This window comes from Nicotiana tomentosiformis, chromosome 1 (assembly GCF_000390325.3).
Source record: "Nicotiana tomentosiformis chromosome 1, ASM39032v3, whole genome shotgun sequence".
NCBI classification, from domain to species: Eukaryota; Viridiplantae; Streptophyta; class Magnoliopsida; order Solanales; family Solanaceae; genus Nicotiana; species Nicotiana tomentosiformis.
In genome coordinates, this window is record NC_090812.1 from 143838866 (window position 1) to 143859327 (window position 20462).

The following is a 20462-nucleotide window of genomic DNA, read 5'->3' on the forward strand; positions in this document are numbered from 1 at the left end:
TGAATACATTACCATAACAACTGAAAGATAGCTATAAAAGTAATTATGTATATGATAACTATAGAAAATTAATAACCACTAAACAATTGTGGTTTTACAAAATTTATCATTAAAAAATCTGAGGTGAGACAAAGGGAATGAAGCCAAAGGAGCTGATAAGGAGCCGAATCAGCTGAAAATGGTCTGGCCCACAATAGTGTAGGATAAGTCAACCAACCTTTTCATGAACACGTTGTTCAGTTGCTAAGGGAAAAAATTCATTTATTAAGTAAAGAGTGAAGAAAGAGAGAGAAGCTCTTTTCTTTGTTGATATGGCAGAAGTAGGAGGTGCACAAGTGAAATCAATATTCATATACCCAGTGAAATCATGCCGTGGTATTTCAGTTTCTGAAGCTACCCTTTCTTCTACTGGTATGAAATTACTTCAAATTTCTTTTAGGATTCTCCAATTATCCTTTACAGTTTTTATGTGGGTTTCATCAAGAAAGAAAAAAAGGACCCCATTTGAATTTTGAACTTAATTCCTTTCAAATCACAACATAACCATTTCTTGTTATTTTGCATCCTTATAGTTGTACAGTTACATGTTTTAGTAACTTTTTTTTTTGCAAGTTGGAATTCTTAGATCATTGGGGATATGAAGTTGGTAAGAGTGATTAGTCAACTGAAATTGAGAACTAATTCCTAACGGATGTGCAGTAAATGACTGCTTTCTGTTACAATAAGCCCTGTGATTTCACCATTTTACAATTACAACACTAAATTTGCTGATATGGAGCATAAACACTCATCCAACTCGAACCCTCGATCGAGAAAAGACGATGACTTGGTAAACTTTAAATATCTTGGGTTATGTCAATATTAGCCCAAATTAGTATAACCCTTCCAATCAAAGTTTGATAAGTGAGGTGATTGATATAACGGAGTAACTGGGCTAAAGGAGTGTAACTCGACAAGTTAATTGCCAACGGAAGTGGCAGATTCCTTTAGAATAGCTGATGTTGTGATACAGTTAAATCAGGTTAGACAACAGTACCAAGTTGCAACGGACTTTCAAGTCGCAACAGTAAGGATTGACAATAGCAAATGATTTACTTCCTAGAGTTGCATGTTTAGTGCGGATTGTGGTACATGAAGCCTGCCTTACACTCAGAGGCGGATGAAGGATTTCTACTACATGGGTGCACTATTAAAAAAAGGAGAAAAAAAATGTATCTAGTGGGAATTGATCCCTATACATCTTGGTAAATAACTCAACCTTCAACCAAGTGCACCATTCAACCTTCTTGAAGTATGGGTGCCAAGAGTTAATATTAAACCAATTTTAGAAAATATATAGATAAAATATTTAATTTTACAGAGAGACTATGGATTCACGTGCCCCATAATTAAACCTATAAATCCGCCCCTGCTTACACTAGATAATTTGATGAGAATGGGGTTCACATCTGTAGCGGATGCTTTATGTATGAAAGAAGTTGGAAAATGTAGACCATTTCTTTTTTCATTGCCCTTCAGCAATAGAATTGTGGAGTATATTTTTGAACGTCTGTGAAGTCAAATCAGTGATGCCTAAGACCATAGAGCAATCTTTTTGCAATTGGTAGAGAAGGAGAATCTAGAGAGAGGGATCAATCTATGTTTTAAAGGGTGTAGGAGATCAGGGATCAATCTATGTTTTGAAGGGTGTAGGAGATCAGGGATCAATCTATGTTTTGAAGGGTGTAGGAGATCTTTATAAATGATTTGGACATTTTGCTATATTTGTTAGTTCCCTACATACACAGCTAATAGGGAAATACTTTTGTACTTTCTTTATATTTAACCGGCACTTTCTTGATGCTAAATATGAAGAAGAGGAACCTTACTTTAATAAAGATAAAAAATGTTAAATGAGGCATTTCTCTCTCTCTTGGCTTTTTTTCTTTTTTTGGCTGCAAAACAGCCGTTTTGCTCTTTGGAGATTCAGTTTGCAGAAGCTTCTATGTTTGGCTGTTGTCAGTAGAACTAATGCACTAAGCCTTTGCAGCATGCTGAAAATAGCATATTTTGTATGCATTTCGGCCTTTTCTGATTCCATGTGAAATTGCTGATATTTTAGCTGTCCTACTGTTGCTTGATACTCAGGATATCGATCCCTGCCCAGGTTAATTTGAAGCCCATCAGGAACTGCGCTTTACAACCTAATAGAATGAATAATATACCTGGCTCCATAGCAGATCTTCTCGTTTTAAAGTTCAGTTGTCACCAACCAGATATGGGGTATGTAAATTGTTGAGGAGAAAGCCATACTATGATACCTTCTGTCATTTACTAATGTTAAAATGTTCAAAAGAAATTGAAAAAAAAAAAGAAACAAAGTTATTTAAGAAGTCAAACCCATCGACAAATATTTTGATAATTAACGAGCAACTCTAAACTTTGGACAACAAGGAGCGACTCTGAACTACTTGGGAGTTCTTTAACTGAGGCTTCCTCTATTTTCTATAAATTGTTCATTTCCACTTAAGTTCGTATCAAGGTTTTAATTCTCAATTCGCCTAAACTGTCTCGGTTTTTGGTGTGCATCACCAATGCCTAATAATCTTTGAATTGGTTGGCTATTTAGTTAACCTATTGTCTCAACCTGTAGTTACCAATAGAAGAAAAATAAAAAGATATTATCATGTAGTAACTGCATTGTTCTGTATTTTTTTTTTTTTTTTGAGAAGGTAACATATTTATATAGAAGATAAAGTAACCCTTTTCACAAAGATTGTGCTAAGAGAGTACAAAAAGTTTCAAGATCCCCCAAAAGAGCAAAAACATAGTCTTGTGGTAGTTGTTGTGCATTATAACATTTACCATTGTTATGGAGGCATATGGTGCAAGATCATAGACTCTGTACGCTGGTATGTAATGAGTTGCGCATATGTTTGGTAGCATGTCTTTATAACAGTCATTTAGCACATTTTTGCAGAAATTGAATTTTAGAAGAAAATGTTAGTGAGATATTGTAACCCAAAGCTTCAAATATATAGTACACAAATAATTCTTATTAATTTCTTAGTTAGTTTTCACTTTCAAAGTCAATGACGCGTGAACTCAACAATCACTTCTTGTGCTTTGTTGTACTCAGGATTTCGATGGGATCGGCAGTGGATAGTTGTAAACTCCAAAGGCAGAGCGTGTACTCAAAGAGTAGAGCCATCCCTTGCTCTAGTTGAGGTTGAACTTCCAAAGGAGGCATTATTAGAGGGTTGGGAACCCAATCCAAGCTCATATTTAGGTTAGCGAGAGAACTAATTTTATGATCCTTGTTTCCTCTTGCCTATGCTCCATTATCTCTGTGAGTGATTATGAGGAAATTTACTGGTAAATTGGAAGAATTATCAGTTCATGATAATAGAAAAAATCATTTCTTCCTTTCAAATCTCAATACCGTTAAAAGGAGCAAGCCAAAATGTTGTGAATATGGAGAGCAGCAAAAAAGTATGAAAGAAGAATGCAGAAAACGCTTTAGTAAAAGCAGAAGCAGAGGTGCTCCTGAATTTGTTGTGTTTACCCATTTATATAGTACCATTTTTGGTCTGGTTGTTGAACAGGGAAGAATGTTAGTTGAGTATGAGATACGTCGCATTGTCAACTCTATCACAGTTAGTTCATACTTTCTTCTTCTTTCTCTAGTATTGATGAAATCAGTTCTAATTGATAATTCTCTTGTTTCCTTTTGAATTTGGAAAAATCCTTCTATTGTTCAGCCATGAAAGACCACTTCTTACTCGGTCTTTCTTGAGTCCAAAAGTTATTTTTTTGTACTAGAAGTTGCGGACGCAGGCAGCGGAAAGTTATCATGTTATATCCCCTCTACTGAAAATAATAAATTCTGAATACAGAACTGAAAAGACAAGTGAAGTTTCTTATTTTGTTTGCATCTTTTGCATTGTGCCTTTAACTGGTTATTTCAATCGCTTTGCATTTCTTGATACAACAACTACGACGCCTCAATCCCAAGTTGCTTTGCTTTTCGTGAAACTTAATTAAAAATAATAATAATAAAAAGAAGCTTTGCATTTCTTAATCTTCATCATTTCTTTTGAGGCATTGTCCAAACTCCAAAAGTAAAGCAATTTTACCTGCAAAAAATGTGAAACTTCACTAGTATCAGTAGTTTACCTTTTTCTGACAGTGATAAAGGCCCCTGGTATGGATGTGCTTAAAGTCCCACTGGTTGAGCCATCTGAAGTAGCAAATGGTGTCTCAGTGTGGGAATGGTCTGGCTCTGCTTTGGATGAAGGAGATGAAGCATCGAGGTGGTTCTCCAAATATCTAGGGAAACCTAGTCGCCTCGTTCGTTTCAATGAAGGTATACTTATGTGTCTGGCTATACTGATGGTTTTGTTACTTCTGCTTATAAATTTCCCTTTGTAATCCACCAAAATTATCGTGTAGTTTGTAACTTCATGGTATTACGTTTACCCTTGAACTGCTTTTGAACATTTAACATTAGAAGCTTCAACCCAGACAGATAAAGATCAATGTAATGTTATCAACACTGTCTGTTTTTTTAAACACTGATCGGCAGTATTTGCTTTCTATATTGTATCTTTTATATTTCTCATCAAATGCTTGTATTCGATGCGGCTTCAACTACCTCTAATTCCTTCCTCCCGGGTATAGAGGGGGAAGGGGGGTTTAACAGAAGGAATCCAAAAAAAGAGAATCATATGGTCTAGAGATTGATGTCTTGAGAAGCCTGTATGTAATCTAGAATATAACAATCTCGGAAATACCAATGGTCTCTGAAACTACTTTATTGTCACTGACTCCATAGTCTAATCATATCTTTTTTAAAGCTTGTTCTTGAACAATCAGTTATATACTCTATTTCTTCCATCTTATTTGACACTATTTCTTTATTAGTCCGTTCCGAAAAGAATGAGATTTTTCTATATTTAGAAATAATTTAACTTTAAACTTCCTATTTTACCCTTAGTGACATGCTTTTATGGCCATAGAAATCGCATGGCATGTTTAAGATCACAAATTCCGAAAGTCTTTTTTTCTTTCTTAAACCCCATATCCACTCAAACTACGCCACATTTATTTTTGAAACGGAGGATGTATATTTAAAGATGTGTGCATCTGAAAGCATGCTCAACCATAGTCATTTCACTCATTTCTTTTTGCTCATGCAGTATCAGAGTCTAGACCTACCGACCCTAATTATGCCCCTGGGTACAAAATTAAATTTAATGATGTGTATCCCTTCCTCCTTATCTCCCAGGTTAGACAAGTTATCATTAACTTATTATTTCTTTCTAAAGATGAAATCTTATCTCTCAATTTGTTTTTATTTTCTAATCCTGTTTCCTTTATCTTTGGCAGAAATCACTGGATACATTAAATGAACAACTCAAGGAGCCTGTGTCAATTAACCGCTTTAGACCAAAGTATCTTCTTGCTCTTATTCAACCTTTTAATGGAAGTAATTAAAAATTTTCTTCCAATACAGTGATTTTATATCGAAGGAGCTTCTGTTTGGAAGTACTAAAGAGGTCAATCCAGTAGCTTAATTCTTTCATCTTTATTTATGACATTGAAGCCCTGAAATATGAGCCTATTTCCTTAGAGTAAGAACTTAATTGTTGCCTCAACATGACTCCTCTACATGGTCTACTCGTTAAGCTAATGATACTGGCTTCTTTGGAATAAACGCTCTGTAAATGAATCTTAACGAAAATCCCCTAAACCATCATTCATTTCTTTTGTTGTCAACATAAATGGTATTCTGTTTTCGCATCAATTTGTAACATCTAACTGTTGGATGCATGCATACAGCATCCTCGTTGATGGATCTGAGCCATTTTGTGAAGATTTATGGAAGGATATCAAGATAGGCGAAAATACATTCCATAGCACGGAGTTATGTTATCGCTGCAAGGTAAATGGTATCCTTTCTCTAAGTCTTGATAATTGCCATTACCAGTGGCGGATCTAGGACTTTTAAATCATCGGTGCTCGGCTATTTTTAATCTGGAAATTGGTACTGAGGCTGGTGCTCAGTTAATATATTTGTATGAATTGCTAGTTTTTCTATATAAGTAATGATGTTTGGATCCAAAAGTAATGGGTTCTTGAACACCCATACCTCATTGGCGTTACTTTGGGGGGATTTTCAATTGTAAAAGATTGAAGGAATGTCATCTAGCATGTTTGTGTCTTGAGTGTTTGCATACTCACACACACAGACACACACTTAACATATGCCTGCGAATAAGCAAAAACATGCTGAACATTTTTCGGATCATATTCCATTTACAATAAAGTAACATAATGGAGGAAAAAGGGGTTGCAAACTTATATCAAAAGTAATGCTTTGTCGTCTCAAACTTCTTGAGGTTGAAATTCTCAGTGATGAACTCTAGGCTCTGTGTCAGAAGCATGAAATTCCACTTTGTTTGCCCCTACTGTAATTTTTTGTTTATGAAACTCTTGGTTCTTATGAAGCTCCAATGATAATAAACTTGCCTTTGGAAAAAATATCCTAAATCACGTACATCAACGCTCATCTTCTTCGTTAACTTTTCACATATCGCCTTCAGGTTCCCACAATCAATCAAGAAACTGCAGAAGCAGGTTCCGAGCCAAGTGAAACACTCATGAAGTTTCGTTCAGATAAGATCTTAAAAACAAATAAGAAACCGCAAGGACGAGTAAGCAAATTAAATAAGTTCTTGTGTTCATCATTCACTTGACGACAATTAAATTGCTAAAATTTCATTGAATGCAGATTTACTTTGGTCAGAATTTAGTGTGCGTAGATTCCCTTGCTCAAGAGAAGAGAAAGACCATCAAAGTGGGAGATCCCGTTTATGTCATCAAGATGGTCTCGTCCTATATTGATGTATCTGTTTGAGACTACTATATGCAGTCATTGGCTTTGAGGAGACTTTGAGAATAGACAAAGCATGATATAATAACAAGCACTTGACAAGAGACTAAAAGAGGAGTTGGAAACTATATAAGAGCAAGATTTGTGAATTCTTTATATTGATGATTGTTACAAATATGAGATAAAGAAATGTATGTGAATGTTATAACTACAACAAATAATTGTGTGCTTGCATTTATTGTGATAGATCTTTCCTTTACTTCTATGTCGTGCACTTTTTGAGTGAGTTGTGGACTCTTGGTCTTCTTGTTCATGGTGCAATGTATTGGGGTGAACTTGACTCCTCAACTTCTTCATATCATTATTTTCCCGACTTCCAACATAATTTTCTTATCTTCCAACTCTCCCTCTCAAGTTGGTGCATATAAATCATATGTACCAAACTTGTCACAAATGCATGGACTATGAGGTCCTCTAAGAGCTTGGTAAAGATGTTTGTTAGTTTACGTGAATTATGTTATAATTTCGTTGAAAGAGCTTTTTTCCCGACAATGTGGCAGTTTATTTCTATGTGCTTAGTGATTTCATGAAAGATTGTATTTGAAGTAAGGCGGGCAAGTGAGCTGGTCCAGGACCGGCCCAGGACCATGGCCCATGTGGGTAGTGGACCTAAACGGGTTGAACCGTTTAAGACCGGGACCGGGGGAGGTGGGCCGGTCCTTATCTTGAGGCCCGCGAGACCGGACCATTTGAGACCGGGACCGGACCGGTCCTAGCGGGCCTAAACGATCCCAACGGCCATAATTTTAAGAAAAACAATCTGCCCGTCTGGGCATTTAAATTCCTCTGCCAAAATAGCCGTTGGTTATTTACAAAAGTCATTTAACCCCCCAACTTTGTTTTAATCTCAAACTTTTTATAATTACACTTTTTCCCTATTTTTAACTATATATACCCCATCATTCTTTCATTTTTCTCACAAAATCATCAATCTCTCTCTAATTTTCTTCTATAGAAAAATTGTGAAGTTGGTGAATTGAAGTCTTCAAGTATTCAACGATAATTAATTTTCAACAAGTTGTTCGTCAATTCGGTAAACTCGTTCCAACTCTTAAGTTTTAATATTATAGTTTTGTTTGTTTTATTTACTTTAGATTGCTTGATTAATTAAGATGGCTTATTCCTTAAAAAAATATTTAGTAAAAATAAGGGAAAATCCAAGAGTGGTGAATCTAGTGGCCAATCTGTTCCTCCTCCACTTCCCCCGGCTCCCTGACACAAACCTGTTACCCGTCCTACACCTGCTATTCTTGATAGCGATAATAGTTTATTCCAATTTACCGAGAGTCAATTTTGCCATAATATTGCACCCGGTGAACAATTAAACCATGAATATATGAATGCTCTTTATGGTAATCCAACTATTGATAAAAATGATGATGAAGAAATAGATTTTGATGAAACGCAACTGGATGATGATACACACACTAGTCCTGCTCCTGAAGTTAACCCAACTAATAATAATCCAAATGATGCCTCGTCTGACCCTCCTATTACTGCTCTTACTTTTCTAGACAACCTTTTAAATGGACAGAAATATCTGTTGTTTGGCTATTTTTTACTCAACTAAGAGAAAAATATAGGACTAAGTGTAAAACTTGTGGCAAAGAGTTAGCTTTAAAATATGTTGGAGGTCGGGGGAAGGGGAGGGAGGGACGGGAAGTTTGACTAGACACATATTGCTACACCCTCAAGATAAAGTTAGATATTTTCGTATGAAAGCTTTGGCCGAGGGGACAAATGTACCTAGTCAGGCTGACCTTAGTACAGGGTCAAATCAATTTCAACCGGGAATTAACACTGTTACCGGTGGTATTTTATATTATGATCCAAAAAAAGATCGGGAAGAATTGGCAAAAATGGTTACTGTTATGTGCTTACCCTATAGTTTTCCTTCTAACCCTCACTTTGTGCATTATATTAGAAAAGTTTTTAATCCTACTTATAAAGGTTTTTTCTAGCACAACCGTAAAGAGCGATATTTATAAATATTATGGCTGGCATGTGGGCCGAGCCCGGGCCTAATTGGGCTTCGTGGGCCAGTCCTAAGTGGGCCCGGTCCCAACTTTAACTCAGTGATTATAGAGAGTCTATGAGGGAGCGCTTGAAAAAATCAGTACTTTTCAGAGATTGGATCCGTTCGGAAAGAAGAAATTTTGGACTTGCTGAATCGCAACCAGAGGTAGACGAAGCTTACGAAGAAATGCTAGCTGAACTTGCGGAGGATGCTGCTTCGCCCGGAAGCGGTGATGACCAAGCTTCTTTTCCTCCACCACCAACGGAAATTCCTCCGGACCTTGAAGGATTTATGAAATTTGTAAGAGATACCATATAACTTGTATGAACAAAAATTAATATATAACTTGTATTTTGGCACATATTGATTAGTTTCTTTTTCTTCTCAATGGTGGTATTAGCACCTTGTTGTGCTCATTCCATTGGGGGGGGGGGGGGGGAGAGACTAAGAAAGATATTGCCATATTTTTTGAATGCTATAATAAAATTATAACGCATTGCTTTGAATATCTCTTTACAATATTTTTGTCTTTAAATTTGAATTAAAAAATTTTAGGTCACAATTCTATAATATAATTTACCAGGAATTGCATTAGATATTTTTATTACCATTTTTTCCCTCTAACTTCTATAAAAAAAAATTAAAAAATAGAAAGTATCTGTTGGACCCACTTAGGCCCACTTGGGTACACTTAAGCCCGGGACCGGCTCACTTAGACCGGGCCTAATTGGGCTTCGTGGGCCAGTCCTAAGTGGGCCCGGTCCCAACTTTAACTCAGTGATTATAGAGAGTCTATGAGGGAGCGCTTGAAAAAATCAGTACTTTTCAGAGATTGGATTCGTTCGGAAAGAAGAAATTTTGGACTTGCTGAATCGCAACCAGAGGTAGACGAAGCTTACGAAGAAATGCTAGCTGAACTTGCGGAGGATGCTGCTTCGCCCGGAAGCGGTGATGACCAAGCTTCTTTTCCTCCACCACCAACGGAAATTCCTCCGGACCTTGAAGGATTTATGAAATTTGTAAGAGATACCATATAACTTGTATGAACAAAAATTAATATATAACTTGTATTTTGGCACATATTGATTAGTTTCTTTTTCTTCTCAATGGTGGTATTAGCACCTTGTTGTGCTCATTCCATTGGGGGGGGGGGGAGAGACTAAGAAAGATATTGCCATATTTTTTGAATGCTATAATAAAATTATAACGCATTGCTTTGAATATCTCTTTACAATATTTTTGTCTTTAAATTTGAATTAAAAAATTTTAGGTCACAATTCTATAATATAATTTACCAGGAATTGCATTAGATATTTTTATTACCATTTTTTCCCTCTAACTTCTATAAAAAAAAATTAAAAAATAGAAAGTATCTGTTGGACCCACTTAGGCCCACTTGGGTACACTTAAGCCCGGGACCGGCTCACTTAGACCGGGCCTAATTGGGCTTCGTGGGCCAGTCCTAAGTGGGCCCGGTCCCAACTTTAACTCAGTGATTATAGAGAGTCTATGAGGGAGCGCTTGAAAAAATCAGTACTTTTCAGAGATTGGATCCGTTCGGAAAGAAGAAATTTTGGACTTGCTGAATCGCAACCAGAGGTAGACGAAGCTTACGAAGAAATGCTAGCTGAACTTGCGGAGGATGCTGCTTCGCCCGGAAGCGGTGATGACCAAGCTTCTTTTCCTCCACCACCAACGGAAATTCCTCCGGACCTTGAAGGATTTATGAAATTTGTAAGAGATACCATATAACTTGTATGAACAAAAATTAATATATAACTTGTATTTTGGCACATATTGATTAGTTTCTTTTTCTTCTCAATGGTGGTATTAGCACCTTGTTGTGCTCATTCCATTGGGGGGGGGGGGGAGAGACTAAGAAAGATATTGCCATATTTTTTGAATGCTATAATAAAATTATAACGCATTGCTTTGAATATCTCTTTACAATATTTTTGTCTTTAAATTTGAATTAAAAAATTTTAGGTCACAATTCTATAATATAATTTACCAGGAATTGCATTAGATATTTTTATTACCATTTTTTCCCTCTAACTTCTATAAAAAAAAATTAAAAAATAGAAAGTATCTGTTGGACCCACTTAGGCCCACTTGGGTACACTTAAGCCCGGGACCGGCTCACTTAGACCGGGACCATTAGTTCGTGGGGCCGGTCCCGGGCCGGTTCCTACAAAAAGCCCGTGAAGCCCGTTTAAGTTGGGCCCGTGCCCACTTAGGACCCATCCACTAGGCCCGGCCCACATGCCAGCCATAATTTGAAGCTATGTGCACTGTTCCTTAGTTGTCACAATATTACTTCATTTCTTTAATGTCTGTAAACTTGAATTATCATAGTAATTAATTTGTTTTACATGTGTGAGCTCAGAAGCAAATATTTCCCTTACTCTATGTTCGACTTTTGCACTAGACTGAACAGCAATGTTTTGCTTCTTATTTTTGGATAATATTAGATTATGACCAGCAAAGATGCAATTCCCAGATTTAGATCGTTGATCAATTGGAGAACTAGCTCAATTTGCATCAGAGTATTCTATAATTTGGGTGTTCCTTTGTTTTCATCCAACAATCTCTAATCTGGTTCTTTCTTTGTGTATTATAGGGCTCGTATTGATTTCTGGTTTCACTCTGGCTCTCTGATATTCTTCTCAGGTAAATATCCCCTCTTATTGGCCAGATAAACTTCACACGAAAAGCTTTTCAAAGCTCTTAAAAATGTCTTATAGTAGGAGGACCTAAGGCTCCTTCCTGAACATATAGACACATAATATCAAAAAATATTCATACTTGCCAAGGTATGTATCGCTCGGACGAGTAGTAGCCTGTTTGGCCAAGTTTTTTTTGGGGGCAAACGTGCTTTTTTTTTGGTCAAAAGTGCTTTTGGCCGAAAATTGAGGTGTTTGGTCAAGCTTTTAGAAGAAAAAAAAGTGCTTTTTGAGGAGAAGCAGAAACAGATTTTGAGAAACAGAAAAATGTAGCTTCTCTCCAAAAATACTTTTCTGAAAAGCACTTTTTAGAAAAATACACTTAGAAGTAGTTTTCAAAAGCTTGGCCAAACACTAATTAATGCTCAAAAGTACTTTTCAAATTAATTAGGCAAACACAAACCGATTCTCACCAAAAGTACTTTTTTGAAAAATAATTCTCAAAATAAGCAAATTTTAGAAGTTTGGCCAAACAAGCTATAAGTTTCATTGAACTTGCTGCTTGCCCAGTATATCAGCCCCTGTATGGTTTTTATTTTATTCTTTTTTCAAAGAAAGGAAAAAAAACTTCCAAATGGAAATTATTCATTCTCACATGATTGATCTCTTCACATGGCCAGCAGGAAACCAGCTCCAAAAGAACTCTTTATTCTCATTAAGTACCTAAGATAAATTGCCATGGATAGAAGGAAAGAACGGGGTAATTATAACTGAGGCACAAGGCTTAAATTAGCAAAAGACAAGTAACTGAACTCCTAATGATTTACACCGTCACCCAATTAGTTAGTCTCAAACAAATATAAATTAGCAGTAGATGCCATTACATTGTCTGAGTTTCCTTTGATTACAGCAACTTCCTAGGCTAGTTTTTGACCTATACATTTCACTATTTTCCGGTGAAGTTGAGTTTCCAGTCAGGTGTGCTACAATCCAATGGACTCCTCTGCATCACGGACTGCTTCCAGAAACACCCACATGATCTGCAGAATTAAAAGAAAATAATGCGCATAGAGGTCACTCGACCAGAAGTTCTGTAGGGAAAGAGGAAATAAGAATTTCATATGTTAAGTAGGCGAGGAAAGAGTATTTACCATAGCACCAGGAGCATTACGAACAGACTGCTTTCCGAGACATGAGTAGAAATTAGAGCCTCCACCTGGCTTAAGAACTTTTAAGGCATAGAATAAAAAACTATGTGGGGATTTAACTCTTTTGGATCGTATAAAGCCAATAATTTCAGCTGCATAACGAATTGATATAGCGCAGGCTCCAGAACACATCCCTGAGAATATTCCTGCACCTGAAGCACAACAGAAGATAAACTTAAGCTTTTTTCACTTAAAAAAAGATCAAAGAAAAACATTAGTAAGCACATTTTTGCTGAGACAAATAATATGTAACCACTAACCACATAAGCGTCGGATCAATAATAAGAATGGACAATAATAACAGAAACCAGACGGATACTAAGAAAGTGAAAGGGAGCCTTGGCGCAACTGGTAAAGTTGATGCCATGTGACCAGGAGGTCACGGGTTCGACCATGGAAACAACCTCTTGCAGAAATGCAGGGTAAAACTGCGTACAATTGACCCTTATGGTCCAGCTCTTCCCCGGACCCTGCACATAGCGGGAGACCAGGCTGCCCTTTTTTAGACGGATACTAAAAAGTAATTACCTAAACGTGCAGCATTTTCCCTTAGACCATATCTTTCTTTCAAATAAATCCGAGTCCGATCATATGATACTAGCATTCCTGTGCATGATGCCATTGATGCCGGATTAACACGCGGGGCTCCTTTCCATAATGCTAAAACCCCTTCATTTCTTACCACCTGTGTGATTGTACTGAAAATATGTCCAAAGCGATTACATTTAAGGTTTACTGCTTGAGCAATGCCAGCAGCAACATGTCCTTCTATCAGAGGATAACAAATATAAGCACGAAATGTTCCAGAGATAAGCCCACAACCAGCCTCCTGATAGATGGTCAAAGGGCTCCCTTTATTCAAGACTTTCACTTTTCTTGTCAAGATCCTAGAAGGGGCAAAATCATTCATCTAAATACTTTCTAATCATCATCAAATTAGCTTGTCAACAAAAAAAAAAATATATTATGCAAATGAATTTATAAGCTCAACACCTCAACCAGGTTAAATATCTAAAGTATGTCGTCTCACCCTCCTCCTGGTATGACCAAAATGATAATGAAACAACTTACCTTTCAGGCGATGAGTCAAAAAGTGTGATCTCTGTAAGTTGATCAAAACTGAGTAAATGGCAATTCTGACGGCCTGAGTAAAGATGCTATGTCTTTCACAAACACAAGTATGAATCCTTAAAAGTAAACTCCATATAAACATCTGTAAAAAAAAAAAAATCTTCCTGATTTGGTAACCTCCCCCCCAAGAATCTCCTCCTCTGTGATCAGTAGTGTATTTTTCCCACATTTCTCCTCAGTAACTCGAAGTTCTAACCTGTTAGCTGGACATAGAGTACTCTACGACTTGGAAGAGTTTTCTTGCACAAATTAAGTATAAGATCTCAGAACCTAACAAGGGTTGCAGAGCAGAATTTTATGATGCTAGAACAGGTTTTACTTCATGCTACTGTGTCTATGGTGATCAATAGGTAACCTGAGACTCACTTCTTCTACTTTTGATTTGACTTCATTATTAAAGAAAAGAAGTATACTAAGATAACTTCCCGGGATTGAAGGTTCTGAAAGCATAGGGCAGCCCATAGAACTATGAATTCTCGGCTAACTAGATGCAGTTTCACTTTCTTCTCCTTATATTCAATCATCCACCATTAGTGAGAAAGAAATGCTGGTGGTTATTGAACTTTTTCGAGAAACTTTAAGGTGGATGTTGAATTGCCTGTGGGTATTTTCGGTTGCAAATATCAGGAATTTTACCTATTTTTTAATATCAAAAGTTTCCTTGTTCAGTTACCCCATATTATTACCATTTTATCTCAGAGTTGCTTGTGTCAAGAGATTCAATACGTGCCACATCGTTTCACAGTTAATCAAATAGCTCTAAATTGTGGAGAGAAGCATCGTTAATCAATTCAACCATCTGATGATCTTAAGTTACTAACAGAAAATTGGCTCACATCTCGACCAGTTTTAGAAACTAATTGCTTGAATTGACATGTTCACACTGACTTGACTGGTGGAAAATAAACGGAGAAAGGATAATCTTGAATTTTTATCCCATTAAACCAGTTGCAGTTTGAATTCTTGCATATGGGAAGATTTTCGAAAAGTTGCAAGAAATGTCTGCTACTTCTGTTAGAAAAAGAGATGAATACTTGTAGGAAATTCAAGGCGAGTTAATGTATTCCTCGAGGCAAAATTTGCTCCTGAAGAGAGTCAGCGAATCTGTCTTGAGCATATAATAAAACCAAAAAAGCCTGATTCTGTTATGCATAAACAGAGTCACATTCCTGTGCATTCACTTAGAGGACAAAGTTTCTAACTTGCTAAATATATATGTATACTGTTTGATCGAGTTCACTAAATTAAAAAGAATGTTGATTACTAAGTAGTTTAAATATAAAAAATATGGAACACTTGTTCTGAAAACTACAATGTATAGGACACTATATAAAAGTATTAATTGGGGATCGAAGATTGGCCAAACTGTTGCATTTAGCCTATTAAGACAAGTTCTCTAATTCTTCCACAAGTAAATTTTTTAAAATCTTCAACAACTTTTTGCTGGATTTTCTTATAAGGACAAACCGTATGCGCCAGTTTTCGTTTTTTCTATTTCAAGTAAATAAGTATACTTACTCATAGGATCCAAGTAGCGCAGCCATGTTTATCCCTCCTCGAGACAACACGAATGGCATTCTCTGTAAGATGAACAAGCCAATCACATCGCCAGAATATTCCATTACAGAAAGAAAGCTTTGTGAAATTAATCGAAATTAATATTATTAAAATCAGAAAAAATATGAATGAAATGACTTGTAAACTTGAATAATACCAATTCTCCAGTAAAAAAGATACAACACAGAAACAAAGGTAGAAGTATGGTCTTTTAAAATCCAATATGTGCTAGCACTAAAGCAAGACCATAACCAACAAAGAAGATGCTGTTTCCTAAGCCTTTAGGTGCTATTTTCAAGTCTCACATGCAAACTACATACACAATAAACTAATTGAAGTAAGCATCACATAAGCGGTTTTAATATTTGTCCAAAATTGCAACCAAGGGTGTGGCCTAGCTGTCAAAGTAGGTGAGAATCATGTGAAATCAGGGTTCAAATTTCAGGAGAGGCAAAAATCTCTAATAATTAGGTAGCTCTAACCTATACAAGGGGGTCGTTAGACAGCCGCTAAGCTCCGATCCTATCTCGGCAAAGCAACCAAACCCGGGTAAACACATTATGTGACTTTTTTCTATGTTATCCAGTATTTATGCTGGTGGGTTTATGCTTGTGGGAAGTAGTAGGTAGAAATGGAATAATCGAGGTAGACACAAACTGGTTGGCGACTTTTTTCTATATGGTTGGCAGAGTTATCAAAATACCACATCTGTAAAAATAAACCTCTCTAAAAAATTGACTTCATAATATAGAAAAAGTAAAACAAAAACAAGCAGCACATAGTAAAATTAAATAAAACATAGAACAATGCGAATTCAGCCCAAAAGAGTAATAACCAAAACAGAACTAAGAAAACCTGAGACACATTAAAATACGTTTGATGGAGCCATTTAGGGTTGATTAATTCTTGACCCGACGACTTGACCATGGCGTTTAAGCTGTGGTAAATGCATGATTGCAAAAAATACACACTACTCAAAGGAAGCACCGCAGCAAGCCCTCCATTGACAAATGGCTTCAGTGATGGCCACACACTGTTTCTGAAACTACTCTCAGAAACTTTCACCATTTGCTTTTCTTTTTCGTACATCATATTCAACTCCGAATCTTCCATTTTCTTGAATCCACAAAATATAGGAAGAAAAGGGGTTTTCAGTTTTGTGGCCTGCTAGAGTTTTCTTGAATTTCTCATTTCAATAAGTTTGGGGTACTGTTGCAGTGTGCACTGCCACTTTCTTTCCTTTGGCTTGAAAGTCACCTTTAGGGTGCGAGAAAAGCAGAAACAGAAGTATATGTTTTGGGAAGTTTGTCATTATTCCGCTGACCAAAAGGAAGCAGCTTCTTACTCGCAGGGCAATTGCATGATGTAGCGGGTTAAATGGCGTTAGGTAGGTGGTGAAAGAAGTCAAGAACCATGATATATGGGTGTTTTCCATACTTCTGTAAAATAATGAGAATAAGATGCTATGACCAAAATATTCATTTTTGAAATATGACACAATATATCCCTTTTTGTTATAAAATAAAAACTGTAAAGTAAAGATAAGTATAGAGAGAAACTGATATATTATTCAAACTTCAAACTTATGTACATAATGAACTGCAGACTCCTCTATTTATAAAAGAAAGGAAGAAGCTGCGAGGCTTTTCAGGAAGCAGCTGAAAGGCTTTTCTTTAGCTGCTTGTAAGCTGTCTGCATGAGCTGCTTGCAACCTGCCTGTTTAATAAGAAGCTGCTGCAAATCATTTCATTGAGCTGCTTGCAACCTGCTTGCATCAGCTGCTTGTAGATAAACTTCAACAGAGTACTAAATGGATAATCTTTTTCAGGAAGATTATCTATAGCGGAGTAATAAATGGACATCCACAATATAATTATTTTCATAATACTCCCCCTTGGATGTTCATTAAAAAGGTATTGTGCCTCGTTAAAACCTTACTAGGAAAAAATCCTGTGGGAAAAAATCCTAGTGAAGGAAAAAGAGTACACATATTTAGTAATACGCATTGCTAGCTGCCTCATTAAATTATAAGGAAAACCCTGTGGGAAAAAACCTTAGTAAGGAAAAAAGAGTACATCACGTATTTCACTCCCCCTTATGAAAACCTTGTTTCAAATATTTGAGTCTCCGCATTCCAATCTTGTATACCATCTTCTCAAAAGTTGAAGTTGGTAAAGATTTAGTGAATAAATCTGCCGGATTGTCACTTGAACGGATTTGTTGCACATCAATGTCACCATTTTTCTGAAGATCGTGTGTGTAGAATAATTTTGGTGAAATGTGCTTCGTTCTATCTCCTTTTATAAATCCTCCCTTCAATTGGGCTATGCATGCAGCATTGTCTTCGTATAAAATTGTGGGTCTTTTCTCACATTTCAAACCACATTTTTCTCGAATAAAATGAATTATTGACCTCAACCATACGCATTCCCTACTTGCTTCATGAATAGCTATTATTTCAGCATGATTTGAAGAAGTAGCAACAATAGATTGTTTTGTGAGCGCCATGATATGCTAGTACCTCCACATGTAAACACGTACCCGGTTTGAGATCTAGCTTTATGGGGATCAGATAAATAACCTGCATCTGCATAACCAACAAGATCTGCACTATCTTTGTTAGCATAAAACAAACCCATATCAAGAGTTCCCTTTAAATATCGCAATATATGCTTAATCCCGTTCCAATATCTCAGTGTAGGAGAAGAACTATATCTTGCTAGTAAATTAACAGAAAATGCTATGTCAGGCCTTGTAGCATTAGCAAGATACATTAGTGCACCAATTGCACTGAGATAGGGTACTTCGGGACCAAGGAGTTCCTCATCCTCTTCTGGAGGTCGGAGATTTTCATTAACTTCAAGGGTTGCAATTCAGGTTCTATTATTCCTCTCTTGTCTTGATATCTTGATAGTTTGATATTTTAGCTTAACTGTATCTCCTTGCCTGCCTATTTTTGTTCTTGAATCTTTAGTTGTTGTTTGCCCTAGCATTGTAAAAATAGTTGCTTTAGTGATAGCTTTGCCTACCTGTTTACATCTTTATTTTGAATCTTTATTTAGTATATCCCCTAGTAGTTCTGCTCTAGTTTTGCTCATTTTCTTTTTGACCTTTAGTTGTAGATTATAGTTCCCTTTAGCTCTTTTATTTTATTTCTTCACCTGTTTTTCTGACCTTTAGTTGTAGATTATAGTTCCCTTTAGTTTCTTTATTTTATTTCTTCACATGTTTTGCGACCTTTAGTGGTAGATTATATTTCGGTTATTCATTTTATTTTTGTCGCTTGTATTCGAGTTAGTGCTTGCATAGTAACTCCTAGATTATAGTGGCTTTGGTGAACGATGGTAGGGTAAGGTCTTTTCCTCGGGGTTGTCATCGCGGGGGGAGGGGAGGGGGTAAAGGGGTAAGAGGGCTAAGTGAGATACTAGGCTAAGAGTGGGATCTTGGAACATAGGAACTTTGACTGAAAAATCAGTAGAGTTAGCGAAGATTCTCGAGAAAATAAAGATTAATATAGCTTCTATACAGGAGACTAGATGGGTAGGAGATAAGGCACGGGATGTGGACGGGTTCAAACTATGGTATTTTGGGAGGGTGGGGGGCAGGAATGAGGTAGGTATCTTGGTTGATAAGGACCTCCGTGAACTAATGGTGGAGGTTAGGAGGGTGAATGATAGGCTAATGACTATTAAGTTAGTTGTTGGAGGTTTTACTTTGAACATAATCAGTGTGTACGCAACCAAAGCAGGCTTGGATGAGGAAGTCAAGAGGTATTTCCGGGAGGATTTGGATGAGATGGTGCATGGTATTTCACATACCGAGAAGCTTTTCATAGGAGGAGATTTCAACAGCCACATTGGAGCGACGTCTAGGGGATATGATGATGTGCATGGTGGCTTTGGTTTTGGAGATAGAAACAGATGAGGAACGTCTCTGCTAAACTTTGCTAGAGCATTTGATTTAGTGATAGCAAACTCGAGTTTCCAGAAAAAGATGGAGCACTTGGTCACCTTCCGGAGTTCGGTGGCCGAGACTCAGATTGATTACCTACTTTGCAGGAAGTTCAATAGAGGTCTTTGCACGGATCACAAGGTCATCCCGAGTGAGAACCTCTCGACCCTTCATAGGCTTCTGGTCATGGACCTTGAGATTAGGAGGAAGAGGGAGGTGTATAGCCAACATAGGATCAAGTGGGGAGCCTTGATGGAAGCTAAAGCACAGGAGTTGGGGGTCAAGCTGCTGGCTATGGGGGCTTGAAGGAGTAGTGGAGACGCAAGCGCTATGTGGACCACGACTACGCAGTGCATTAGGGAAGCAGTGAGAGAGGTATTAGGGGTCTCAAAGGGTTACTCTGGTGGTCACAAGGGAGAGTGGTGGTGGAATGGAGAGGTGCAAGGAAAAGTGGAAACCAAGAAAGCGGCGTATCTAAAGCTAGTGTAAAGTGTAGATGAAGAGGAGAAGAGGACGAGTAGGGAGAAGTATAAGTTGGCTAAGAAGGAGGCGAAGTTAGCAGTTACAGCGGCCAAGACTGCAACTTTTGGTCATTTGTATGAGGAATTCCAAGGTCGAGGTGGGGATAAGAGGTTGTTAAGGTTAGCCAAGGTGCGAGAAAGGAAGGCTCGTGATTTGGACCAAGTGAAGTGCATCAAGGACGAACAAGGTAGAGTTTTGTTGGATGAGGGGCTTATCCGTCGAAGATGGCATACCTACTTCCATAGTCTCTTGAATGAGTAGGGGGACAGGAGCATTGTACTGAGTGATTTGGAACTCTCCGTAAGTCGTTGTGACTTTGGGTATTGTAGGCGGATTAGAGTTGATGAGGTTAAGGGGGCTATGTGTAAGATGAGCAGGGGCAAAGCGACTGGGCCGGATGAAATCCCGGTGGAGTTTTGGAAGAGTGCGGGCAAGGCGGGCTTGTAGTGACTCACTAGGTTATTTAATGTCATTTTTAG

General features: G+C 37.3%; 2 protein-coding genes across 4 annotated transcripts; one reads left to right on the plus strand and one right to left on the minus strand.

Moving 5' to 3' along the window:
• Positions 1–233: 233 nt before the first annotated feature.
• LOC104100412 (uncharacterized) lies at positions 234–7137 on the plus strand. 2 transcript variants are annotated; one of them, XM_009607632.4, is made up of 8 exons: positions 236–411; positions 3119–3268; positions 4169–4345; positions 5178–5266; positions 5368–5432; positions 5821–5923; positions 6585–6695; positions 6773–7137. In XM_009607632.4, exons 1-8 carry the CDS (start codon positions 312–314, stop codon positions 6896–6898), a joined length of 921 nt encoding a protein of 306 aa, XP_009605927.1. In that variant the 5' UTR covers positions 236–311; the 3' UTR covers positions 6899–7137. The 2 variants fall into 2 exon arrangements, with proteins under 2 accessions (XP_009605928.1, XP_009605927.1); XM_009607633.4 differs by lacking the exon at positions 3119–3268 and having other exon boundaries at positions 234–411.
• Positions 7138–12359: 5222 nt separating this feature from the next.
• On the minus strand, positions 12360–16765 carry LOC104100411 (mitochondrial dicarboxylate/tricarboxylate transporter DTC-like). Of its 2 annotated transcripts, none has more exons than XM_009607631.4 (5): positions 16366–16765; positions 15472–15533; positions 13351–13520; positions 12766–12974; positions 12360–12654 (listed from the first exon to the last, which is right to left on the minus strand). In XM_009607631.4, exons 1-5 carry the CDS (start codon positions 16621–16623, stop codon positions 12598–12600), a joined length of 756 nt encoding a protein of 251 aa, XP_009605926.1. In that variant the 5' UTR covers positions 16624–16765; the 3' UTR covers positions 12360–12597. The 2 variants fall into 2 exon arrangements, with proteins under 2 accessions (XP_009605926.1, XP_009605925.1); XM_009607630.4 differs by having other exon boundaries at positions 13351–13709.
• Positions 16766–20462: the final 3697 nt, after the last annotated feature.